The sequence below is a fragment of the Pleurodeles waltl genome, chromosome 1_1 (genome assembly GCF_031143425.1).
Source record: "Pleurodeles waltl isolate 20211129_DDA chromosome 1_1, aPleWal1.hap1.20221129, whole genome shotgun sequence".
Taxonomy (NCBI): Eukaryota; Metazoa; Chordata; class Amphibia; order Caudata; family Salamandridae; genus Pleurodeles; species Pleurodeles waltl.
Genome location: NC_090436.1, coordinates 568,650,246 through 568,673,886, shown reverse-complemented (window position 1 = coordinate 568,673,886; position 23,641 = coordinate 568,650,246). Strand labels below are relative to the sequence as shown.

At 42.8% G+C, this 23,641-nt stretch overlaps 1 protein-coding gene across 3 annotated transcripts in view; it reads left to right on the top strand.

Annotated features, from left to right (window-relative positions):
• NUDT12 (nudix hydrolase 12) overlaps positions 1-23,641 on the top strand; it is a 129,585-nt gene that overhangs the window by 79,584 nt on the left and 26,360 nt on the right. For all 3 annotated transcript variants that reach the window (XM_069226231.1, XM_069226238.1, XM_069226248.1), the window contains exons 5-6: positions 207-320; positions 19,838-20,037. In XM_069226231.1, coding sequence (XP_069082332.1) covers positions 207-320; positions 19,838-20,037 — 314 coding nt within the window. The remainder of the gene's footprint in view (positions 1-206; positions 321-19,837; positions 20,038-23,641) is intronic.

Here is a 23,641-nt window from a genome sequence, read left to right as displayed (position 1 = left end):
CCTCAGCCATCACACACAGCTACCACTGATAGACTTCCTTTTCAAACAACTGCTGTACTGGAATTAGTGGGCAAGTGGATCTGCACTGGGGAATGAATTTTGTGTGGCCCTTCTGTTTTAATATAAATTGATATTGAGCTGAGAGTGCTTCCTGTTGCTGGATGCTGTATAAATAACACAAATTTATTTCTGTTTGTTTCCTTCAGATCCTGCAGTAATAATGCTTGTCGTTCATCCTGATGGAAACCACTGCCTTTTAGGCCGACAGAAAAGATTTCCGAGTGGCATGTTTTCCTGTCTAGCTGGATTTGTTGAACCCGGTGAGGATTTCCTCCTGACTCCTCTAGGTCTGATTCACAGTACATTATAGTCCTGAGGCGCTGAGATCCTTTGAAGCATAGCAAATTAAAATTCCCCTTCTCGCTGATGTAGGAAAATGTGACTTGAGAACAAGAATATCAAACGACTCTTTCCCCACAAGTTATTATGGGTATTCTTCATAAATATATTTAATGTAATTTCTTCGATTTTTCTAAATATGACATCTTTTGTTAACCATCTTTTCTTCTTCCTTTTTGGCCTGAATATTCTAGCAGTGAGATAAGGCCAAACAAACCCACTGCATGATATTGTAGTATAACCGTCCACAGCTAACTGACAAAATATTTAGATTGTCTGTAACTAGACAAAGCCTCATTTGATGAGGATCTCACACACTATTAATGACGTTTTTTTTTTTTCAGTCAACATCAGTTTCGTGCCAGTGACAGCAAAAGTCGTGCTCCCATTTAATAGTCCAGAAGTGTCTGAGAGCCAGTGTTGTGATATAGTAACATTGCACTAAAAGGGAGATAAGGGGCGGGTGAGCTTATTATTTTGTTTTTGTATCTGTAAGGCCTCTGTTGCCCAGAAGTAACGTGACACTGTAGGAAAATAAGGGCAAGACTCGTGCTGCCAAACCATTATGTAACATTACGTTTGGATGTGATGCTGGAAGTGTAGATGATGGGTGATAGAGTGGCTATGAAGAGAAAGTGAAATCCAAAGTTTGGGCATGCCATGAGAGAAGGCTTTAATCTCCAGCCGGATGCAAAGGGAGTCAATAAAGTGATCTGTCAGATATGCGAGGCCTGAAATGATACTAAAGATAAAGTAGAAGTGTTCTGTAAAAAGGACAGTGACATACTCCAAGCACTTGCAACAGACTCCGGTTGGATTTAGCGAGCTAGCCTAGATTTTGCAAGCTGATGAAAATCATTAAGGTGAGAACCTGAGGAGTCAAGAGGGATACCAAGGATGAGATGAGCTACTGATTTTTTTTTAACAAGTTGTTGACGTTGCAGCAGATGGGTTGGGTGCCCCAGATAGGTGCTACAATAATTTAAACCGGTATGAGGGCCTGTAGAACCTGTTGTCTGTAGTTAGCCAGGAGAGAGTAAATTACCTTGTGGAACATTCATAGTATGAAGAAACGTGCTGGTGACTTGGGAGATTAGTTCCATAAAGCAAAAAAATAGTCTCAGTTGTTGCGAACAGCGGCACTAAGTTGGGGATGCGGGCCAAGTTCAGATGGCCACCAGTCAGAATTCCATACTTTGGAACTATCACAAAAGTTGAGAACTTAAAATTAATTGCTGTTATGCTTCAAGCAGTTACTGTACAACATGTTAAAACAGTGCACATATTTCTTGAAACTTGGATTGAGCATCAAATATGTTTTCATTGAAGGTGACTCCGATCTGAGTTTCCTCGGCCTATACAGTAAATGAGAAGCTGAAAGGGGGGGGTGGACTGCAGCTGAACGAGCATGGTTTTCGGCTGATGATCTCCAATGCTGGGCTACCCCATGAAGGCTGCTCAGAGAACACGCAACCCAAGGTGGTGGGACCTGCTCTGACACCAGACTTGAAGCGGACCGCAGGGAGCCACCTTCAGAGGCCATTAAGCGGTGGCAAGGCAGGAAATGTGAGAAGGCATCCCCTTGAGAACAAGCAATTAGCAGTGGCCATCTTGGCCTACTCCACACCACAGCATTGATAACGAGGCCAAACCCGAGTGAATCTGGAGGACTGTATAAGGGATACCGACATGTGTTGGGCATTGCTGGCATCAGAGCACCTCCAGGCTGGATAGAGATGTTCTCACTATTGCCGACCTCCAGGTGGGTAGCTGCAGTGCTCAAATGGAAATATAAAAGTGCAGATAGTCACTGTTTAGAGTACCTGTTTTCTCCAAACTGCAGGTACTCTCCCATTAAATGTATTGAAGTAGTGCAAGAAGTGCATGTACTCTTCCTTCTAAATTATAGAAGTGCAGGTACTCAGTACCGAACTGTACCCATTGAAAGCCCTCCGTTGCTCCTTAGTGAACAAATCGCCTGCCATGCTCCTCAAGGGGCATCCACATACCATAGAATGAAAGCCAGACTCCACAGTAAATAGTTACTTCCACACCTCTCTATAGCCTCATTGTTAGAAATGGGGTTTCTGGTTGGCTAGGGTATGCACCTCAGCCAGGCAGAACTTACCCACTCTAGTCAGGGCAAGGGAGTTACACGTCCAAGATAACCCCTGCTCACCCCCTTGGTAGCTTGGCACGAGCAGTCAGGCTTAACCCGGAGGCAATGCGTAAAGCGTTTGCACAACACACACATACATGTGACGCAATATCCCCACCACAAAGGAAACACAACACCAGAGTATATAAAAATACACTGTATTGTACACAACGTAATTATTAGACCAACATCACATAACAGTACTATCCTGCTACCTTAGCAGTTGTCAGAACACGTTACACATTAATTACTCTGCAAACTAGCAGTAGTCACACATAACACACAGGTTACTCAGTATTCTGCAACATAAGCAGTAGTCAGGAAACACGTTATTACATTAGCACATTTGTCATTAGAATATCATAAAACGCCCATAGTAGTAACATTAGAAAACCTATGGCAAGTGAGGGAAACATATTAGCAAGTCATGCCCATAAAAGGAACATGTGCACACATCTGTAAAATCATCATAGTACAGGCAGGTAATATAACACAATGAATAAAGTCTGTAAAAAGAACTTTAGAGTATCGGTATATTGGTCCCTTTAGAAAGTACCTGTTTTGATGAAGAGGCACTTCCAGTGCCTAAAACGAATAATGGGGCCCCCGGCGCCCTTCTGCGCAAAACGGGGGCCTCCCTAAACTTGGCAAATAGAGAGGGGCGGCACGCACCCTCTCTGCTTCCTTGGCGGGCCCCTTCTGGGACCCGGGATCATTAGGGGGCCCCCCGGGCCTTCACCGGCCCTCTCCAGGGGGGGCCCAAGTCAGGGAAATCCTTGCGGGTGGAGGGGGGCGCCTCGCGCTCCCCCCTCTCAGAAACGCGGGCCCCTCCGGGGACCCGCTAAACCCTGGGGTCTCCCTGGACCTCCGTGGGTCCTTCCACCATGGGAGACCCCGAAGTGGACTAATCCTGGCCCGCGAGGGGGCCAACACGAGCGCTGGGGCCAGGGCGAGCCTCCAGTGAGGCTGCCGCCCGGCGCTGCAGAGCAGGAGAGTCCTCCGGGACCCCTGCGTGTGAGGGAGAGGCGTCCTCCTCTCCCTCGACGTCGCGGCCCAAGGTGGGACCTGCTGGTGCCCCGGGGGCGCTTTGAAAAGCGCGCGTCCCCCGGGAGCACCGCTAGGAGCAGGCTTGCTCCTCGGTATTTTGGAAAGGGATTTCTCGTGCCCCGGGGGCACGGAGCTGAGCGCGATCCTCGCGCTCCACCAAATTAACTTCCCCGGGCTGCGGCGGTGATTTCAGGGCTCAAAATAAAGCGCTCTAGGAAGGCGCGATGGTCTTCCTTCATGCCCGGGTTGCGGCGGTGATTTCCTTGGGCACAAGAAAAGCGCTTTCAAAGCGCTAGGACCCCTCCAAAGCCCAGCAATTGAAAGGATGAATTTCTTCTCTTAAAGCATCCTGGGCAAAGATGTAAAAGATCTATGCAGGGGTCAGGGGCCACAGCACCCTGCCCCTGGGAACAAATAATCAAGAAAAAGGTACAGGGCTGGTGGATCCAGCTACAGGCCAGCACAAGGGGTGCAGATGGTGGCAGTTCCTCCTAGTGACCAGGCAGGTCACAGGTCAGCACAGCAGCAGCAGTCCATGGCGGTTTCCTGGTGAGTCCATTCATCAGCGTTCTGTGTCCAGTTTCAAGTTCCAAGAATGTTCAAATTGTGGGGAAAATTCCCCTGTACTTATAGTCAGTTCTTACAGTGTTTTACAGTGGTAGGGAGAGGAGGTTCCAGCCAGTTACAACTGGTTCTGGGAGTGCCCCCTCTCTCCTTTCAGCACAGGCTCCAAACATCAGTGGGGGGTTAACGACCCTATTGTGTGAGGCCAGGGCACAGCCTTTACAAATGTAGGTGTGCCCCGCCTCTCCCTTCTCTCAGCCCAGGAAGACTATTCAGTATGTAGATGCACCTCAGTGACACCTCCACCCTCCCTGTGTACAGGCTGTCTGAAAAGTATGCACAAAGCCCCAACTGTCACTCTGCCCAGACGTGGATTGGAGTCAAGCTGCAAAACACCAGAATCATAAGCACAGATAAATGCGCACTTTCTAGAAGTGGCATTTCTGTGATAGTAATAAAAAATACACCCACACCAGTAAGCAGTATTTATTATCACCATCACAACCATACCAAACACGCCTACGCTAGCCCTCATAAATCAGACAATACCCCTACACATAAGGCAGGGCATTTCTAATGCAATCCTATGAGAAGGCAGCACTCACAGCAGTGAGACACCAAGTTAGGCTGTTTGTCACTACCAGGACAGGCCATGCAATATGGCACATGTCCTGCCTTTCTACATACATGGCACCCTGCCCACAGGGCGTACTTTAGGGGTGACTTACATGTAGTAAAAGGGGAGTTCTGGGCCTGGCAAGTAAATTTAGATGCCAGGTCCCTGTGGCAGAAAACTGCGCACACAGGCCCTGCGCTAGCAGGCCTGAGACAGGTTTGAAAGTCTACTTCAGTGGGTGGCGCAAGCAGCACTGCAGGCCCACTAGTAGTATTTAATTTACAGGCCCTGGGTATAGAGATACCACTGTACAAGGGACTTATAGGTAAATTAAATATGCCAATCAGGTATAAGCCAATCATACCAACTTTAGATGGGAGAGCACCTGCACTTTAACACTGGTCAGCAGTGATAAAGTGCTCAGAGTCCTAGAGCCAACAGCGAAAGGTCAGAAAAACCAGGAGGAAGGAGGCAAAAAGACTAGGGATGACCATGCGTATGGCCAAAAGTCCAACACTCATGTACTGTCTCGTCCTAGCTTTCTGCTCGGTATATCAAGCTAAAGCTTGATTACTACTGGAGGTGCAGTGGTTCACCCTTACATCCTCTTAACCTTGGTTGTAAAACTTTGATGCTGTGCTGGTGATGCGCCTCCCTGCGGATTGTTTACTGGATTGTTCATGAATAAGAAGCTAAAAACAGAAGGGACCAAAAACGCTAAAGAAAATCAGCGATCGCTGGGGATCAGTACTCTTCACAGTGACAACACTGCCAACTTGTCCCATACAGATGCGTGAAAAAAAAGTTCTAACCCCCTCCCCCCCCAAAAAAATTGGGAGGTGGACTATGGGACTCCCATCTAAAAAGAAGATCTACAAGCTTCCCTAGGTGACCTTCATGACAAAATGTTGAACATGGTGACCATGCAAATGCAAGCTTTAAAAATGCATTTAGAATCAAACATCTCCGACGTTGCCAAAGAAATTCAAGCCCTTGGGGACCGCATGGCCACCATTGAGGATTGTGTAATAACCACGAGTCAAAAACTCAAAAAAACGCAAGAGACTAATGCCAAATTGGAGGAGGACGAGCCCAATATGTTGAAGGAGAAGTGTACCGATTTAGTAGATAGGCCAAGACATGAAGGAAGCCAGGAAAACAGACCAACTCACTTATCACGAGCAACATATCAACTAATTCAGGCCCTCTCTCAGTCTACTTTGAATAAAAAGCAGTCACTTGCCTAAGTAACGGTCAACGCTCGCAGGTTCCAAATTCCCTACAGATGGCCTTTCCATTTTGCTTTGTGGTTCCTAGTTGAGTTGTGGTAGTACATGGTACGCACTATGGAAGAGGCACAGGGAATTTGGGGATCATAGAGAGCATCCATGGACACAGCTGAAAGAGAAAAAGGGTCTCCACTGCAAGTCCAAGGAAAAATCGAGGAAACCTAAAATGACTCCACATATATACATGATATAGAGATTCTTCACCCGGGCTTGAGCTGGGGAACCCAAGTTATGGAAACACGAACATTTGCATATAGCTGGGATTCATTGGCTCTTAGAGAGTGTGGAACCCATAATGGTGATGAGGATCTGATAAAACTGTAAGGCGGAGAGGTTTCTGCATTTAGGGCCTTGGGACTCTGCCCATCTAATTGTGTGTCCTGTAAAATATTACCCTTCATCTAACTTTCAAAGGGCTGGCTGCCTCGTCTTTCTGCCGTTCCGAACATCATCGACTAGTTCAGCCAAGCATGTGTGCTTATTATTGTACAGCCCTTGATTATCATATGAAAGGCTTTCTTCATGACATCACATCAAGAAAATCCTGTCTCACAGGGTTGTGTACTCTCAGGCCCAGCGTAATGGAGTAATCGGCCACGTCAATCGTACAGTCTTAAACATTTGTTTTGTAGCAATCCATCTGCATTGTTTATGGATGACGGATTGCATATTTTAACTGTTGTGGCAAAGATGACTATAGAGGGCAATCGGAAACCTCCACTAAATGCTGGAGGACCAGTTACTTTATGTGCATATTTACAAATATCTGTAATGGTGCTTCGTGCGTATGCCATTCTTCCTATTTCACAGTGAGTGATGTCAGTATCACTTTGAATTACTAGATTTTACTGAGTGAAAGCTGTAAAAAGTCTTATTTTTGTATTACTACATTTCAAATACCTACATTTCTCTTGCCTTTTTTGTGAGAACATGCAAAACTGTTCTGAAGTAGTGTAATCGAACAGTGCCCCCTTCTGGAGTGTTGTGTATGATGTTTATTATAATGAAATTAATGCATAACGCTCGACACCACATTGGCGTGAGGTAATGTGCAGTTTATCCATTTCATTTACATACGAAGGTGGGCAAACACAAGCATAAGTAGCCCCGAATCGTTCCTTTAAGTGTTGGGACATGCTTCACTTGCACATTACATTTCAGTAAATATCATTTGTCTTCTTTCTGCCTCTCCATTTTCAAATTTCACCAGCCGCCACTGCCATAAGGGCCTTAGACAATACAGTTCATGGGTTATGACTTTGCATGCTCGGTGATGTAAACATCCTCCTGGGAGTTAGCTATCAGCAGGAGACTCAAGAATCTACTAAGGGGTCTAGGAGGCGGGTGCTAGGTTGAGGGTAGTCAGTTACAGCGGTGGATGGATCTGTTCCGTAACACAAAGTGCTTGGAGGCAGTTGGGAGAGTGTGTGGGCTGGGGAGACTGGTGGGAAGAAGAAGAGTCAATGGAGGAGGGTTTAAAGGTAAACTCTGGTCTGTTATGAAACCATTTCTGTTGTTGTGTAACAGTTCTTTTGTCATTTTCTTGTTAAGTGTACATCCCAACGAACGGCAAATGTATGTCATCAGTTTTGCAGGGCTTTTTAGAAGGGCAGGCCAATGGTTCAACTCCTATCATGGAGTATAAATATCCCGAACTCCCCAGTCAAGCGCCACAAGGTATGGAGAGATGTGAGGGAGGCTCTTCTGGAGGGCCTATGTCTACAGATGTATGTAAAGACCCTGATACTCACCCAATGAGGCACAGGCTTTACCCTAAATCAATACTTTGCAGGCACTAGCTCTAAGAAGGGGAGGCTCACAATGTCGTCTCCATAAAGATTTCCACTTTGAGGAGATAAGTGACTAAGACAGCTTAGAGGGGCTCTACATATATTTGGAAGGATGACACCAATGGATACCTTTTTAATATTAACAATGTACATATCCCCAATCAAGGCCAGAACCAGTATCTACTTAAACTACTGACAAAAATTGGGAAACGGGACCTGGTGACCCTTATCTGGTCCGGTGACTTTATTCTAGCACCAGAACCGATTCTAGACAGTCACTAGATACCTACATGGTATAATGTCCTAGACACTGATACAGAGGGTGAGGCCTCTCGACCTTAAGGATCTATCGAGAAGCAAATATCCAGATAGGCCAGAGTTTCTTATTTTCACCTGCCCATAGACTCTATTTGAGGGTTCATCTGGGGCGTACAGAGTATATTGAAACTCACTGGCTCCATTACACATCTTACAATAACATTGTCAGGCCACGCCATGGAGCGGGAGCAGCAAGCAAACTTAAATAAGCACCTTACCTGGAAAATTGATAAATGCCTACTCAGAGGTCGAATTACTAGACGAGCTGGGTGATGACAATACAGTACTTGGCGGAATTTGACACAGAATAGGTGAGCCCAAACATATTATTGAATGCCCTTAGAACAATCTTTATAGGGCAATGCATTGTAGAAAGAGCGAGGCAGCACCACACTAGCACACATTAACAGACTTCTCTAGAGGAAAATTAAAATTGGCGCTAGAGAGAAATAGAACAACTGGATCTTTGAAGTTCTACACAAGGCCACCTCTCTGAAGGATAGACTTGACCAAGCTACAGAAAAACCTGAGACAGCACGGTTGTGCTTACCAGAAAGGTTTATGAATAGGCCAGTAAGACCGGTTCACTTCTGGTGAGCCAGCTGAGGGTGCAGGATGCTTCTAGGCATATTCCCTCCTTGCTTGGGGTGTGGGGTCAATATACTTGGTAGTAACAAGGATGAAGTCCAGGCTTCCAATATTAGCATACCTCCATCTATCAGGCACCAAGAGGAAGTTAAGGCTTTTATCACTGCAGCACATCTCCCGAATCCTTTCCACGCCCGATAGGGACAAACTGAAAGAGCTAATTAGACAGAGGTGATTCTTCATTTACACTCCGATAAATCCCCAAGGCTGAATGATCTGACAAATTGATTTTACAAACAATTTCAATAAGCACTGGTCCCACACTAAGTTGCTCTGTTTAATCCTTGTTGCACTCTAAAACTATATCACCCTCACCGACTGCAGCAAATATTATATTAAACTGGGAGAACCAACCAATAAATGTGAGGCATACCTGCCTTTAGCACTTTTAAACTCTGACACAAACATCTTTACTGAGGTTCTGGCTAACATGCTTATGGCTCACTTGCCATACCTTATCAATCCGGAGCATGCTGGATTTATCCCCCAGAGGCAAACAGTGGGAAATATCAGGCAAGTGCTCTGTCTAATGGAAAACACCAATCACAAAGGGATCCCCATGGTGATCTTGTGATTAGACACCGAGAAGCAGTCAACATGGTTGGCTAGGACTTCACTCCCTAGTCCGTGTGGCAGTAGGCCTGGGCCCCCGGATGTTATCATGGCTAGCAGCTAGTCTTAACCAGCCAACACAAAGAGTAATTGTTGATGGAGAAAAGTCGAAAGAAATTCCCTTCACTAGAGGCTTGACTCGGGGATGTCCAATTTCCTCCTTTCTATTTAAGGTTGACCTTAAAAATTCAGAGATGCCGGGTATGGGCCGACCCTTCTAAATTAAAAAATAAACTCTCGACATTGACCCGCCCTGCACTGGGCCAGTAATAAGACTAAAATATATATGTGTGTGTGTATATCTCATATATATATAATACCAAAGCATTGCCTTCTTTAGGCAGCGAATTACTCTTGTGTGGTTAACACTGTTAAAAATGACCTCGATAAACATAGAAAACACTTTATATCCTGGTTGGGCATCTTACCCAGACTGCTATAACATTTATAAACGCTGCCAGTGAAGCTCCCTGATAAAGATATCAAAGCCCAAGAAAAAGGTATAGATTATTTCATCTGAGCCAGGAAGTTGAAAGCTTCAAAAGCTTCTAGGTATCTAGTGGGTTGGATTTACTCGACAAAAAGAAATACGGTCAAGCTTCCCAACTTACTATCTTCTTTGAATGATCATTGTTTGAAACCAAACACCGTTGGGTCCATATGGATGCAGCAGTGAAGGGACAAGCACCCTTGGCCATACCATGGCTATCTACTCAGCCAAGGCCCCCAGCCTGTTACTATTCTGATATCCTGAAACCGACCCTAGAAATCTGGGATTTAGTTACTGGGCATTAGAAACTAGCCGCACACCACTCCTCTTACTTTACTTCATTGTAGGGTAATTTAGATTTTACCCCTGGGAATGTGAAGGGCATCCACAGACTGGTCGGAAGGCAAGTTCAGAATGTTACGATATCTATTCCAGGGAGATGATATTAAGGCATTTGATCAATGATTATACAGTGAAAGAAACTGATTGCATGCACTGTTTTTAGTTACAATATTGGGTCTTCTCCCTAACAACAAAATGGTGGCAATACAACCCGTAACAAACTGGGAGAAGCTTTTGACAACCTATGCTGGTCCCAGAGGCCTTATTTCAGTTATCTATAGTATCATGGCAGAAGTGGGTTCTGACACAGAATGGTTCTATATGTAACAATGGAAATTAATTTTGGATGACTTTGTTTCAATAACACAGTGGTGAAAATTCTGGTCTGACATTCCTTTCTTTATGTAAAAGTGTATGTAACAGAGAGTCTTTGTACAAGCTCATGATGATATGACATGTTTCTCTAGCCAAACTGAAAAAGATGTTTGGAGCAACAGATGGTCTGTGCTGCAGGTGATGTGGACAGAAGGGGGACGTGTTACATACTTGGTGGGCATGCCAAGGCTAACTATGTTTTTAAATAGATTCTCCGACTCCTCAAAACATGGTGGGCTATTTACTACAGCCAAACACTGCTACCATCATCATCATTGGCCTAATACTAATGGAAATCATAATTATGCCAAAAACAGACCAATGTGCTTCTGGCTGGGAAACTTCTCCCAGCACTGCACTGGATGTAACCCTCTAAGCTAAAAAAAAAATGAAAGAATGGGTGGGCAAGCTTTGGCAACTGCTAGCCATGGCAAAATAGACATGGAGTCTTCTTGAGATGGAGCACGAATTTGATAGTCAGTGGCAGCTACTAGTCGATTATTTAATGGACGAGGTCTTTGTTTATGGTTTTCCTAGATCATTAAGATTCGTTGGGCTAACTAGCTAAGGGGAGAGGGCCTCTGAGTGTTCTGGGCTTATTGCTTTACAAAGCGAAAGATTCAGTGGTGGTGTAAACATGAGGGGAAAGTACACAAGGAAAGATGATGATGAGTTACCACTAGGAACTAGGTGGGAGGGGGAAGATTAGGGAGGGCAGGGTGTTGCTTCTTGTTTTCCACTTATTCATTTAATCCTTTGCAGATCTTTCTTATGCTTATCTTAGGGGAATTGTAGGCTTCACTTTCTTAGAGGTGTGTACTCTAAAAAAAAAAATTCACTAAAAATTTGGTGGAAACAAATTTGTGAAACCAAAGAAGGTAATCAATATGGCTAGAAGGAGCACATCGAGGCTGACAAGGGTAGGGCTGAGAGGTGGGACTTGAGGATCTTCAGACTGTCAGCAGTGGTCAAAGGAATGAAAAAGAGCAAGATAACTAGTCTGGATGGGATTGAGTTAAAATAATTTCAACCAGGAAGGAGCCTTGAATATCGAGTTGGAGAAGACAGCCACAAAGGATGCCATGAAAAATGGTATTAGGAACCACACTGAAGTTGAGAAGAATGAGAGCTGTCTTGCTACAAAAATCCAGGCAGAGTTGTATAGCATTAGCTATGCTACAGTAGTAAGAGCAAATTCATTTTCATGCAGATGGTGAAATCCACATTGAGTAGGATCCAGTACTTGTGAAGTACTAGTAGTGTAATAGAACAAATTAGAAAACTATGATTGCGATAAAGAAATAAAACTGACAGAAGGAAAGGCATATTGCAGCAATGTCTACATGTACACAGTTGAGGAAGAAGATGCCTGTTAACCACTTTGAAGAGAGGTCCTTAGCAGAGGGTGACCGATGGCACTTTAGGTTTATTAATGAAAGATTTTTTTTGTGTGAGCATTTCTATCACAAGTGCTGTTTAAAACAGCACACACCCAGCATCGTAGGTCATCATCATTTTGGTTTGATATATTGAGAGAAGGATTAAATGGAAATTTGCCCTCGGCAGTACAATACTGTACATATTATAACAATTTATAAAAGCGGGAGGTTACTGGACATAGAGTGTGCTTTGAGGTAGTTGTGTGGATTGCTGAGCTGCGTCGGGTGTGCTTTGAAGGCAGATGTAAAGATGAGAAAGGAGAAGGTTGCACACAGTCCAGCGGTTAGTGTGCCCCAGTGGTGAGGAATAAGACACTTGATGTGATGGGTGGGTCTGATAACAGAGTTCAAGTGAGTGTGTAGTAGACCTGTGTTGATGGATTAGGAGCCGAGATCCGCTTTTTCGCAGCTATCTTTTCTCACAGTGGGGATGTGGGAGAGTACCTAGGGAGGGTAACTGGAGTCTGAATAGCAAAGTTACCCACTTTGCCCATTTAGTCAGAATAATGTAGAATACAACGTAAGAGGCTGCTGCAGTTCACATATATAATCATTATATTATAGAGGGACTTAAATTCCTGTAAGATGAAGGGGGGAGGTGGGGTGGAGATTATGTTTTAATACATGGAACCCAGCTGCAATATTAGAGCTGGAGACGGAACTCTTCAACCTCATGATATAATTGATGAGCTTGCCAAGGTTCTGTGAAGACGGACAGGAGTAAAAATATTGGATGAGGGAACAAAATCAGTATTTGCGGATAGTTGGGCCAGAAGAGGCAGGGAATTAGAGCATGTTTTTATTAGTGTATATCAGTGGGTTATATAGTTCCAAATGGCTGTCAGTCATTCAATTAATCAAATTTGAAGAAGAGAGGCAAACAATCGACAGGTGAAAAAGATTTGTCGGTTGCTCACCTAAATGCAATGGGAAAAGTTTGGAGGACGGATGATGTAACTAGGAGGGATGCTGTTTAAAGAAAAGGACAAATCATTGAGAGGCATCCACTGTTAATGCTATAGATGATGGAGTATGAAGAATGCTAGGAAGGCGAATGAGAAGTCAAAAGGTAAGATGCAAGCCATTCTACTAGTGTGCCAGGTATATCTAATGCTTGTAGGGTTTTAGCCTATTGTGGTGTTTCACCTGTGTTTTCTACCTGAAAGAGGTCAAGGAGGATAAGGGTGGAAGAAGGGTGATGGTGGTGAGTTTAGATGATACATTTCATTACATTAGATGGAACATTTCAAGTCCATCAAAAATAATGCTGCCAGCCTGTATACTGCTGTAGCACATAGCTACTTTCTTAAACTGGCCACTATGGAACATCACACAAACACAACACAAGTTTAAAGAACCCATATATCTGTTTGTACTGAATTACAAACATGCCAGTTACACTGCTCCCACTTTGCAGACATCAGCATTACAAAGAAAATTACACAGACCAATAGCAAACACATGCAGGACCTTAGGCAGACCACCACACATGCCTGCACGCACCATAGCCAGACACTCAGACTTACCAAAACTGCTGGGAGACTGGTAATCTACTACCCTAAGATATGTACAAGCAATTGGTAAAGTCCTGCAGCCACAGTTGCACAACACCTAATTCATATGACCACTATCCAATAAATAAGATGGGCTGCCCATCCTAGAGATTTACCAGAGCAGAATGCCCTAATCATTGCTTCACAGACACCCCGGATTACTGATAGTTACAAGATGCTGCACTGTTGATAGAGCATGTACTATAACAATGCCAATACCCTATTACGAATAGGTGTCAGTACAGTACAGCGAAAGCCAGGTTGGATAACAGTGAGTCTGTTTTGAGTTGAAAGATTGTCAGTTAAGCAACAGTCATTGAAACCCCTTGGAAAAGGACATCTTTTGGGAGGGAGGGTGAGCAGTAGGGCAAAAAAAACTTGAAGGGGGTGAATCTTCATGCAGGATCTTTGTGGCGACGTTTTGTCAACCAGGCCCTGCAGTTAGATTGCAGACAGAAGGAAGTGGCTGAGTTGTGTGCTGTACAATAAAGTGTGAATTGCTCTAACAGGACAATTTAAAGTTCATAAACACACCAATAATAACATTTCTATTGTTATCGACAAGTATTGTTCTGATCATATTTGACTACTTTCCAACACATGTCTTAAGAACTGGATATCATTGCTATGCTTTGTTTACCACATAGGACAATACATATGTTGATGCATTAAAAAATCATCTATCTTGAAAACAAAGAAACAATCATAGAAATAATTGTACAAAAAAAGGAAAGAATATGTCTGAAAGAATGCACAATCCTTGCCCAGGCCATACGTTATGTTGGTGACAGTCAAACCTATTAATCAGGTATATTGTACCATCAATAGGTCGGCCGCTTAAGATACCAGACCATCTCAAAGGGTCATATATTTAATGTCTATGGTTATTTTGAGCAATAGCCCCTAACCGAATTGTATATCTTGTAGGTCTTGTCTGGCAGGCTCATTTTCTTTGTGGTCGACTCGTTTCGGCCTGTTTGTTTTATGGCCTTTTCAGGACTGAACAACGTTCTGAACATACACTAATCAATTCGCTAATACAACCACCATATAGACTATACCAAACCAACTTTACTGGGAGCTGGGACAATCTCAGTCCCGAAAACCGTCTGCCAGAAGGCTATGCACAGCCAGGAACCAGCTTACTAGGTCCTCTCTCTGCGGGGTAGTTAATTCAATGTGCAGAGTTGTGGTACTGGGCTGATAGCGTTGGTGCAAGTAATTTGGAATATTTTGGTTGTTAGCTCCCCTGGCTTTGAAGAATTTTTCTTGAGTAGTCTTTTCATTGATCATAATTGTTGTGAATTCAGAAATCTGTTTGTTGACCTCATCTAGGAGTGTTTTTGCATCAATAATAGTCTGATCTTCTAGGATTTATTTTTCTCCTTTAGCTCCTGGTCACTTCTTTTGAGAGTTGTTTCTTTCAAAAGAGCTAGCCAGTCTCTTCAGCACTTTGATCCTACACCGCTGAACTGTGTAAGATAGTTGATATCGTTAGTGAACATAACTGGGATATTTTTCACCTGTAAATCCCAGGGTATGGTGTTATTCCTAAGATGTTCAAGTAGAACCTGTGCGTGCTAATGTGTCCTGATTTGCTGTTTTTTTTCAATCTTTTCAATTGTTCTATTTTATCTAGTTTACCAGTAGCAATGATGACATTAGTGTCACTTAACAGAGCTGGATTGTCTAATAATTTGGATATTTGTTCCTCTGTATAACTTACTGTATATGGTTCTGACATACTGTTATTGTGTTGTAAACCTCCATGGCATGTATCTTGTATCTTATTTAAAACGTCCTCCTGATTTAAAAAAAAAAAAAAACTGATATCCCTGATATTTCTAAAGTTGTGCATATGCATTTACTTCTTTGTAAGTGCAACATAAACCCATACACCCACCCGGGTGTTATTTAATGGACAGAAAAATAGTAGGGTTGAGCCTATATACCCCTCTAGGTCCTAGGCTACATATAAACCATACCACAAAGTGTGAACAGCTCAAGCAGGATCAATTTAAGTGCATAAATTAACACAGTGACCTTATCGGCAAGGATTATTATGATCCTACTTTCCAACACATTTTTTATGAACTAGATATTATTGTTAAGCTTTGTTTAACACAGAGGACAGTGCGCACGTTGATGCATAAAAGATTTTTCCTTTATCTTGAAACCAAAAAACATTCATACAAATAAATATAGAAAAAAAGGAAAAAATTCAAATTATGTCTGAAATAATGCACAGTTCGGCAAGGATTTATTATGATCCTGAATGTACAGCAGCCCTGAATAATGGGTTTGACCGCCACCAGCATACTGCCAGGATTGTGCATTATTTCAGACATAATTTACTTTTTCCCTTTTTTGTAAAATTCAAAAAGAATCTATTAATCGGATTTTCTTTTTGAAAATAACAAAATAACGCTCCCCTCGCCATGAAAATGATCTCCCAAGGTGGGGGGGACCATTATTCACTTTTTACTGTCTATCACTGCCAGCTTTTGCTCGGAGGTGACTGTAAAAAAAAAAAAAAAATGCTAAGATGTCCACCCATCTAAACTGTTCAGGTAAACATGTAGCCATTTTTCAAACAGCCCTTACTCCACAGGCCTGTCAGAGAAGTGTGGCCATGGTGGAAGCATATTAGTCTCTGCTGTGGCAAAACTTAAGGTCCCCCTGCATATAGACTTGGGGTGGTGGGGACATAAATATAAAGAATTCATTAAGCATTGTATAATCACATTTTGTTTATTTGGTCTTGAAAATGATTGTCTTGATGCCATTTTAGGAGCCTTAAAGTCTGTGTACTAAGGAACAGGTCACAAAAACCTGCACAGACCCTTTGAAACTTGCACAGAACTTTTTAGCTGTTGGTGTTTTGGAGATCAGTGATGGACTTGTGGATTTGGACGTATATTTTTTTTCACCTATGGTAATTATTTGTTCTGAGGCTTTGCTGGCTTTAGCTTTGATGTTTTCTTATCAATAATCAAGAGCATCAAGTTCAAATATTGATAATTCCTCAAAATCTGAGTCAAGGATTTGGTCCTCCTGAGCCTCCATTAGCCTTGGCTTCCTGAAACCACATCTATGTCATGGTTGGCTGCCTAGTATGATACAGACAGTGTGCCCTTTGTGGCTTCATCGAGTTTTTTCAAAGATACTAGCCTAAATAACATGGGCACAAAACAAGCTCTGACTTCCCACTGGTGGCCGAAATAATTTGACGATAATGGTCACTTACTGGGGCATAGGGTTTACAGCCAGCACCCGAACGAGTCATACTGGCTGCTCCTACTGTCAACATCCCAAGACAAAACTATTTTTATTTAAAGGGAGAATTCTGACCCGATGATGAGATGTCAAAATAATGCAGAGCAGGTGACTAGAATATGTTCATACTACAAAAATATGTAACTTCAGCACCTTCAAAGCATGCAAAGAGACCTATCTAGGCAAATAATTCAGCACTGATTTGATTGACACGTTTCTGCCCACTTACAGCGGTATGCTGTCTGAACAAAGCTCATGAGTAGTCTCCTGCGCCATCTATGTGCTCATTGTTCGGGTCAACTAAAAGATAAGTCTATGCAAAACAACTATACGACTCCTTTACAGAATACAAGCCCCGCTGTTCACCTGCCACCGGCCCGGTAATGTTATGTACCCTATACTGACCATCAAGCCACTGCTTACAGCCAGACCATATTCTGTGCTAGAGTAGAAATGTCACTTATGCAGAGAAAAAATGTGCACGACAGCTTTATACCGGAATTTACTGCTTTTTCTATCCAGGTCAATTTCCTACAAATAGAAGAACTGACACAGGGAGATGAATAAATTGCCCGGGATCACATATTAGACTTAGGCATTCACAGACATCACCACATCACACCACATCACCACATCACCTCCATGAACGTGTTTAACAACAACAGCAGCAGCCACAGCATGTTACCCACAGAGCAGGTCAGGATTGCATCAGCTAAACAACTGAATTCCCAAGTATGACACACAACACCTAGGACCTCATTAAAGGGGCAGAGCCGCTTTCCACCCAGCCGTGGAATGCAGCGCTAAAAGTGACTGGTGCGGATACGCTGCCAATGAAAGCCTCTGCTTGTGGCCACCGTTGCCTATGGCATCATTGGCACTGGGGCACTCTCATTGTTCCCTGTCACCACTGGCGATAAATGTTGATTTAGCGTTAGGCTTTCGGCAGTGATAGGACAGACATTGCCCAGTAGAATATTAGCTCTTTGCTGCTCTTAAAGGGACAGTGTACGTGTGTAGTACAACCACTACCTGTTAAGGAACCACAGAGGACAGCACCCACCTTCGTGACGGGGGCCACATTGCCTTCTCCGTCCTTGGGGGTACTGTCTGCCTAATAGAGATGCTTCTACCCAGCTCTCTGATCAAACCATCAGGCAGAGTAACTGGGCCAGTGAGTAAACAGTGCACTCATCCCTTTCTTTCACCAGATGAGGAGTTGCTTTTTCCATTAAGGCAGGTCAGCGGGCTGATGCATTAATTGTTCAGATTTGTGTGCAACATAAAGTCACTGGTTCGAATCAGGATCCACTCGGGCTTTCATAGTTCTGCTATAAATAAATAAAAAAAGTACCGTTCAGTTGGATAAGAACACCTTTAATCAGGCAAATGATAAAGTTTGCTATATAACTGCAGTAATTATTAATAATTAGTATTTTGTAATCCCTCAATAATCCGACATTACCAGTAATGTCGAAATGTCGAAAGAGACCCAATTGTGTTGGTAGTGTCGTTTGAAACTAGGTTGGTAAACACAAAAATCTGTGTCTTGTCTATTTTAAATTTTTACAAACATTAGAAACCAAGTACTTTTAATGTTTTTATTCACTTTGTTTCCATGTAATTCTAAAAACCTACTTGCTCGGTTTAATATTGCAGCAGTTTACAACACTTTTATTACGTTACCTTGAATTGTACAAAAGCATAATGTACTATATGATAGCTTTTATGTCTAAATGGAAATATTAAACCAAATGGATTCATGTTCGCTGCATAACTTCTTATAGCCCAGCACTGACACATGATTTTGTGACATGATGCTAGGGCCAGCAAAGGTGGTTTTTGGTATTTTCTGATTGTAAATTAAAATACAGTTATAGGAATATTGCCTACTATCAATTATATATAGTAAGGTGTGACTACAAAGCTTAGAGTTAAACATACAAATCGTTTTTGAAGTTGCAAACGGCCTGATGCGGAGAATCGAACCCTTTTGTGAATGCAAAAAAGCTTTTTTTCTACTGTATCAAACCCAGCCTTCTATTCGGTAACACATTATCGAATCGCAGTTTGGGTTTGCAACCTAATAACGATTTGGTATTTGAAAGGGGCATGTTTAGGGTGTCCCTACGAAATACTAAACCTTAGTGGTATGTACTAATGTTTTGCAGCTGAAATGCAGTCTCAAAGCATTCGTTAACCCTTGTGCAAATGGGAAAGGGTCCCCTTGGGAGCCTTACCCTTTGAGAATGTTTAAAAAAAAGATTTTTTTTAAGGCCAGACAGTGGTCCCACGGCCCTCTGCCTACTCTTAAAAAAAAAAAAAAAAAAAAAAAACATTTTTTTTTTTATTTTAAAACGCATACAGTTTCCTTTTAGGAAAACGATCTGCAATTACGTCCCCGTCATGGCTGCAAATCGTAGTTGGTCACAAATTGAGACCTACCTCATTAATTTTCATGAGGTAGGTAAAATTGCGACCCACTACCAGTCAGTAATTTGCAAAACAACCTATTAGTACATAGGTCACTTTGTAAATTACCACACTAGTTTCAAAAACACTGGTCGCAAATTGCGACCAGTATTTTATGACCAGTTGTATGTACATGTAGCCTCAAGTTCTTTTAACTCTTGCTAATGATTTTTTTAAATTAAATCCGACTTCTAGTATACATATTGTCAAGTGTTTTAATCTGTTCGCTGCTCTGTTCACACTCGTATGAAAAAGTTATTTCTGTAGCTGGCCTTTTTTACGCCGCAGTAGACTTCTGTTTTGTGTTCTCAGAGTTCTTATTGTGATTTTTATGGAGCTGACGCCAGTAGATAACTTTTTTGTGAAGTTTTTCAATTCTTAACCCCATGTGAAATATGGCAATCATAAAGTGCTAATGGATTGATTGTTCCTCTGCCCTTTTGAATTAGGAGAGACGATAGAAGATGCTGTTCGGAGGGAAGTGGAGGAGGAGAGCGGTGTCAAAGTTGGCCATGTTCAGTACGTCTCTTGTCAGCCATGGCCAATGCCGTCCTCTTTAATGATTGGTTGCTTAGCTGTTGCACTTTCTACAGATATTAAAGTTGACAAGAATGAAATAGAAGAGGCACGCTGGTTCACAAAGGATCAGGTAAAGTTCAATTCAATTTCCCTCTTGTATTGATTGGTCTCTGTCTGCTTCGGCATGAAACGAGGTCGCACTGCTATAATACCTCTTATTCCAATACACAACATCTAAAAAATGTACATTCTAGCAGCGCGCTCATTGAACATGTCTAATTATTGCTTTTGTTAAGAAACTGTTTATAAGAAATCTCTCTCCGATCCCTCAAAAGTAGAACTTTTGTTAATTCCTCTGAAAAATATCAACCCTACCTGCCCAATTATGGATTGACTCATGTAATCTCCTGTGTTTAAAACTTGCTGTCACAGGTAATACTAGATCCCTGGGGTATGTCCTTGATGGCAGGATTAGCCTGCAGATCTATGTAATGATATTTTGTTCACGTTACTGGCTCGCATTGCTCGGGGCATTGGGCAGTTTATTCCTGATCAAGATTTTAAGACCTTATAAAATTAGAGCCCATCACTTATGCTTACCACACTAGATTATACAAATTTTCTTCTTACTGGCCTTCCAAAGTTTCATGTAGCGCCCCCCACCCCTCTTAGAGCTGTGCTTAACGCTGCTGCACTCTTTGTTTCTGAATGCAAGTAATGTGACCCAATTACTCCTGTCCTAGGATCACTGCAGTGGCCGCCCATGGAAGCAGAAGCAAGACAATGTGTATCACTCACAAACCCTAAACACCAAGCCTTCTTTAGCAGTGGAGCTAGTACCTGAAATTCACTTCCACCAGCTCTACATACCAACCTTTATTAAGAAGCCGAAAATCCTCTTGTTTCAAAGACTCTTTGATTGAAACAGAGAACTCTATCTTCTCTTCTGTTATCTAAACCTCATTGCCCAATTCAACAAACGGGACAATTCCCATACCTCTCTACCTTGCTGTCCCAACCTTCTCACTACTCTTAGTAGGTGCCTGCCCTTCTTTATAATCTGCCAGAATAACTTTCTTACTTACACCTTTTTACTCTTCCTAGTTATTCTTGTTGTCTTGCCCTTGTCCACTTGTTCCTATTTTCCCTATTGTCATCTTTCTTGTTGGCTACCTTTTATTCTTCCTTACACTGGTTTAGGTTAGTTCTAGTCCTGTATTGGGCATGATAATTGATTTTTGTTTATTACTCCAGAACTAGTTTTGACATTATGTAAAGCGCTCTAATCCCCTTAGGCCATGCTTGCACTATGGAACACCAGATAAATCAATAACTAAATTAATTTAATTTCACGCAATCCTTCTTACCATAGTGCACTTCTTTCCTTTTATTATGTTCTCCAAAGTGAGCATTATTCATTTTTTGTCATCATACTATTAAAGTGCTACAAGCCTTAGGTAAGGGTGGCATAGCTGAAAACCGGTATCCAAGCGGTTTGGAAATCTTAGTCCCAATTCCAGATCTCGAGATGGAGTTCCTCTGTGTCCTTTTGGTACAAGTTTTGTTGTAAAGCACAAGTGAAGTACTGTGAGTCCACAATAGCTTGTTGTTTCATTAATCCCATTCAGGAGATTTGAAGCATTCTTCCCCTTCCTAGATAGCCCCAGTCTCTATTTTTGTAGGTCAAAGCTTAACAGACACAGCTATCTGGTTTTCTGACATCTCAAAGGCATTTAAAAAGCTTCTCTGGGAATGTATTACACCCATTGCTTACCATTGGCTTGAAATTCACGTTTTCTTACTGTCTGTTTGCTGGCTTTATTTGTTTTAGACTGTCCAGCTTGAGTGTGTTCCTTCCATGGCCCTTACCTTATTTACTGTATCCACCTGAGTGCTCCCTTTCTGTAAACAGACTTTTAAACCTTCTTCTTATCTTGTCACATTTGCTGTGAATTCAGAGACAGGTCAAATGTCTGGCTTTGTCTTCCAAAGGAGCTTGGCGTTTACTTTTTGTTTCTCTGATTTCAAAGTGAGAGGATTTATGTGGCAGGCATGAGGCTACTGGGGGTAATTCTGAAGTGTGGTGGAAACATATATTTGAATACAAACAAAACAAATCAATACACTAGGTAATTACATTTCCACACATTATATTTTGTCCACAGCACACTTTTATCAGGAAAACTGTATATCTGTGCAAATCTAATGGTCATTTCAGTTGAAGATGTGTTGTATGTAATGGCAGCGTGCTACCACACCATGCATATGCCACTTTATCTCACTCCAATCTACTCTGCACAACTTGACGCCACTACACTCAACTATGCAGCACTCCACACTAAATCACTCCACACTGCATCATTGCACTCTATTCTGCACCATTCCAATTTATGCCTCTTTAGTCTACTCTGCATCTACTCTGTGCCAATGAACTTTAGTCTACCATGCACTCTTCACCACTGTACCCTACCCCACTACACTGTACCCTGACCCATGCCACTCTACTGTGCACCACCAGTGCCTAATTTAAGCTAATGGATTCCGGTGGGGGCACCTTCACTTATATTTTTGAGGGCCAGTACTTGTTTTTCAGCATCAGGCATTTCCAGCAAGCAAAAGACACATATGGGAAACACAGAGGAAGAGAAAAGCGTCACAAAAGGAGAAAGCAGAAAGCTGCAAGAGTGAGCTAAAGGGGCAGGGAGTGGCTGTGAATGGATTAGAGAGGCCTGATATGGCTTTAGGATTATGCTGCCTCAGTATTCTGTGCTCGCACATTTAATTTCAGCAGTCCCATGTTTCATAGGAGAGCTTTGGGCACAGGCACATTTTATTTACAAATTAAGCACTGTGCACCACTTCACTCTACTCTGAAACAATCTACTCTGTGCCACTCCACTCTGCCCCGCTCTACTCTAGGCTACTGCAATCTTTGCTATACCACGCCATTCTGCTGCACCCTACTCTACTCTGTACCACTCTACTGTAACCACTGCACTCTATACCAGTGCACTGTAAACAACTTCACTCAAAACCAATGCACTACTCTCCAGTCTACTCTGCACCACTGCCCTCTAGGCCATGATACTCTGCAACACTCTATGCCACTACACTGTACACCTTTGCAGTCTGTCACTGTACTCTCTGCCACTCTGTTATACTCTTCGCCACTGTACTCTACGCCACCCTACTCTGCACCACTCTACTATACTCCACTCTTTGCCAGTGCACTCTAAGCCCATGTACTCAGTGCCACTCTACTATACAGCACTGCACTCTGTGACCATCTACTTTGCAACACTGAACTCTATGCCACTGGACTCTTTGCCACTCTAGTCTGTGCCTCTGCACTCTATGCCTCTGTACTCTATGCCACTGCACTCTACTCTGTACCACTTCACACCACTTTATTCCAGTGCACTCTGAACCACTACACTGCCACTCTACTCTGCATCACTCTGCTCTGCGCCACTGCACTCTACCCTCCACCATTCCACTCTGAACTGCTACACTTTACTCTGCAACAGTGAACTCTCTGCTACTCTATGGCACTCTGACAATGCACTGTACACCATTCCACTCTACTCCACTCTGCATTGCTTCACTCTGTACCACTGCACTCTACGCCAGTCCACTCTAAGCCTCTGTAACCCACTCTACACCACTGCATTCTATGACCCTGCACTCTACCCCAATCTACTCTACACAACTGCACTCTACTGTAAAACAATCTA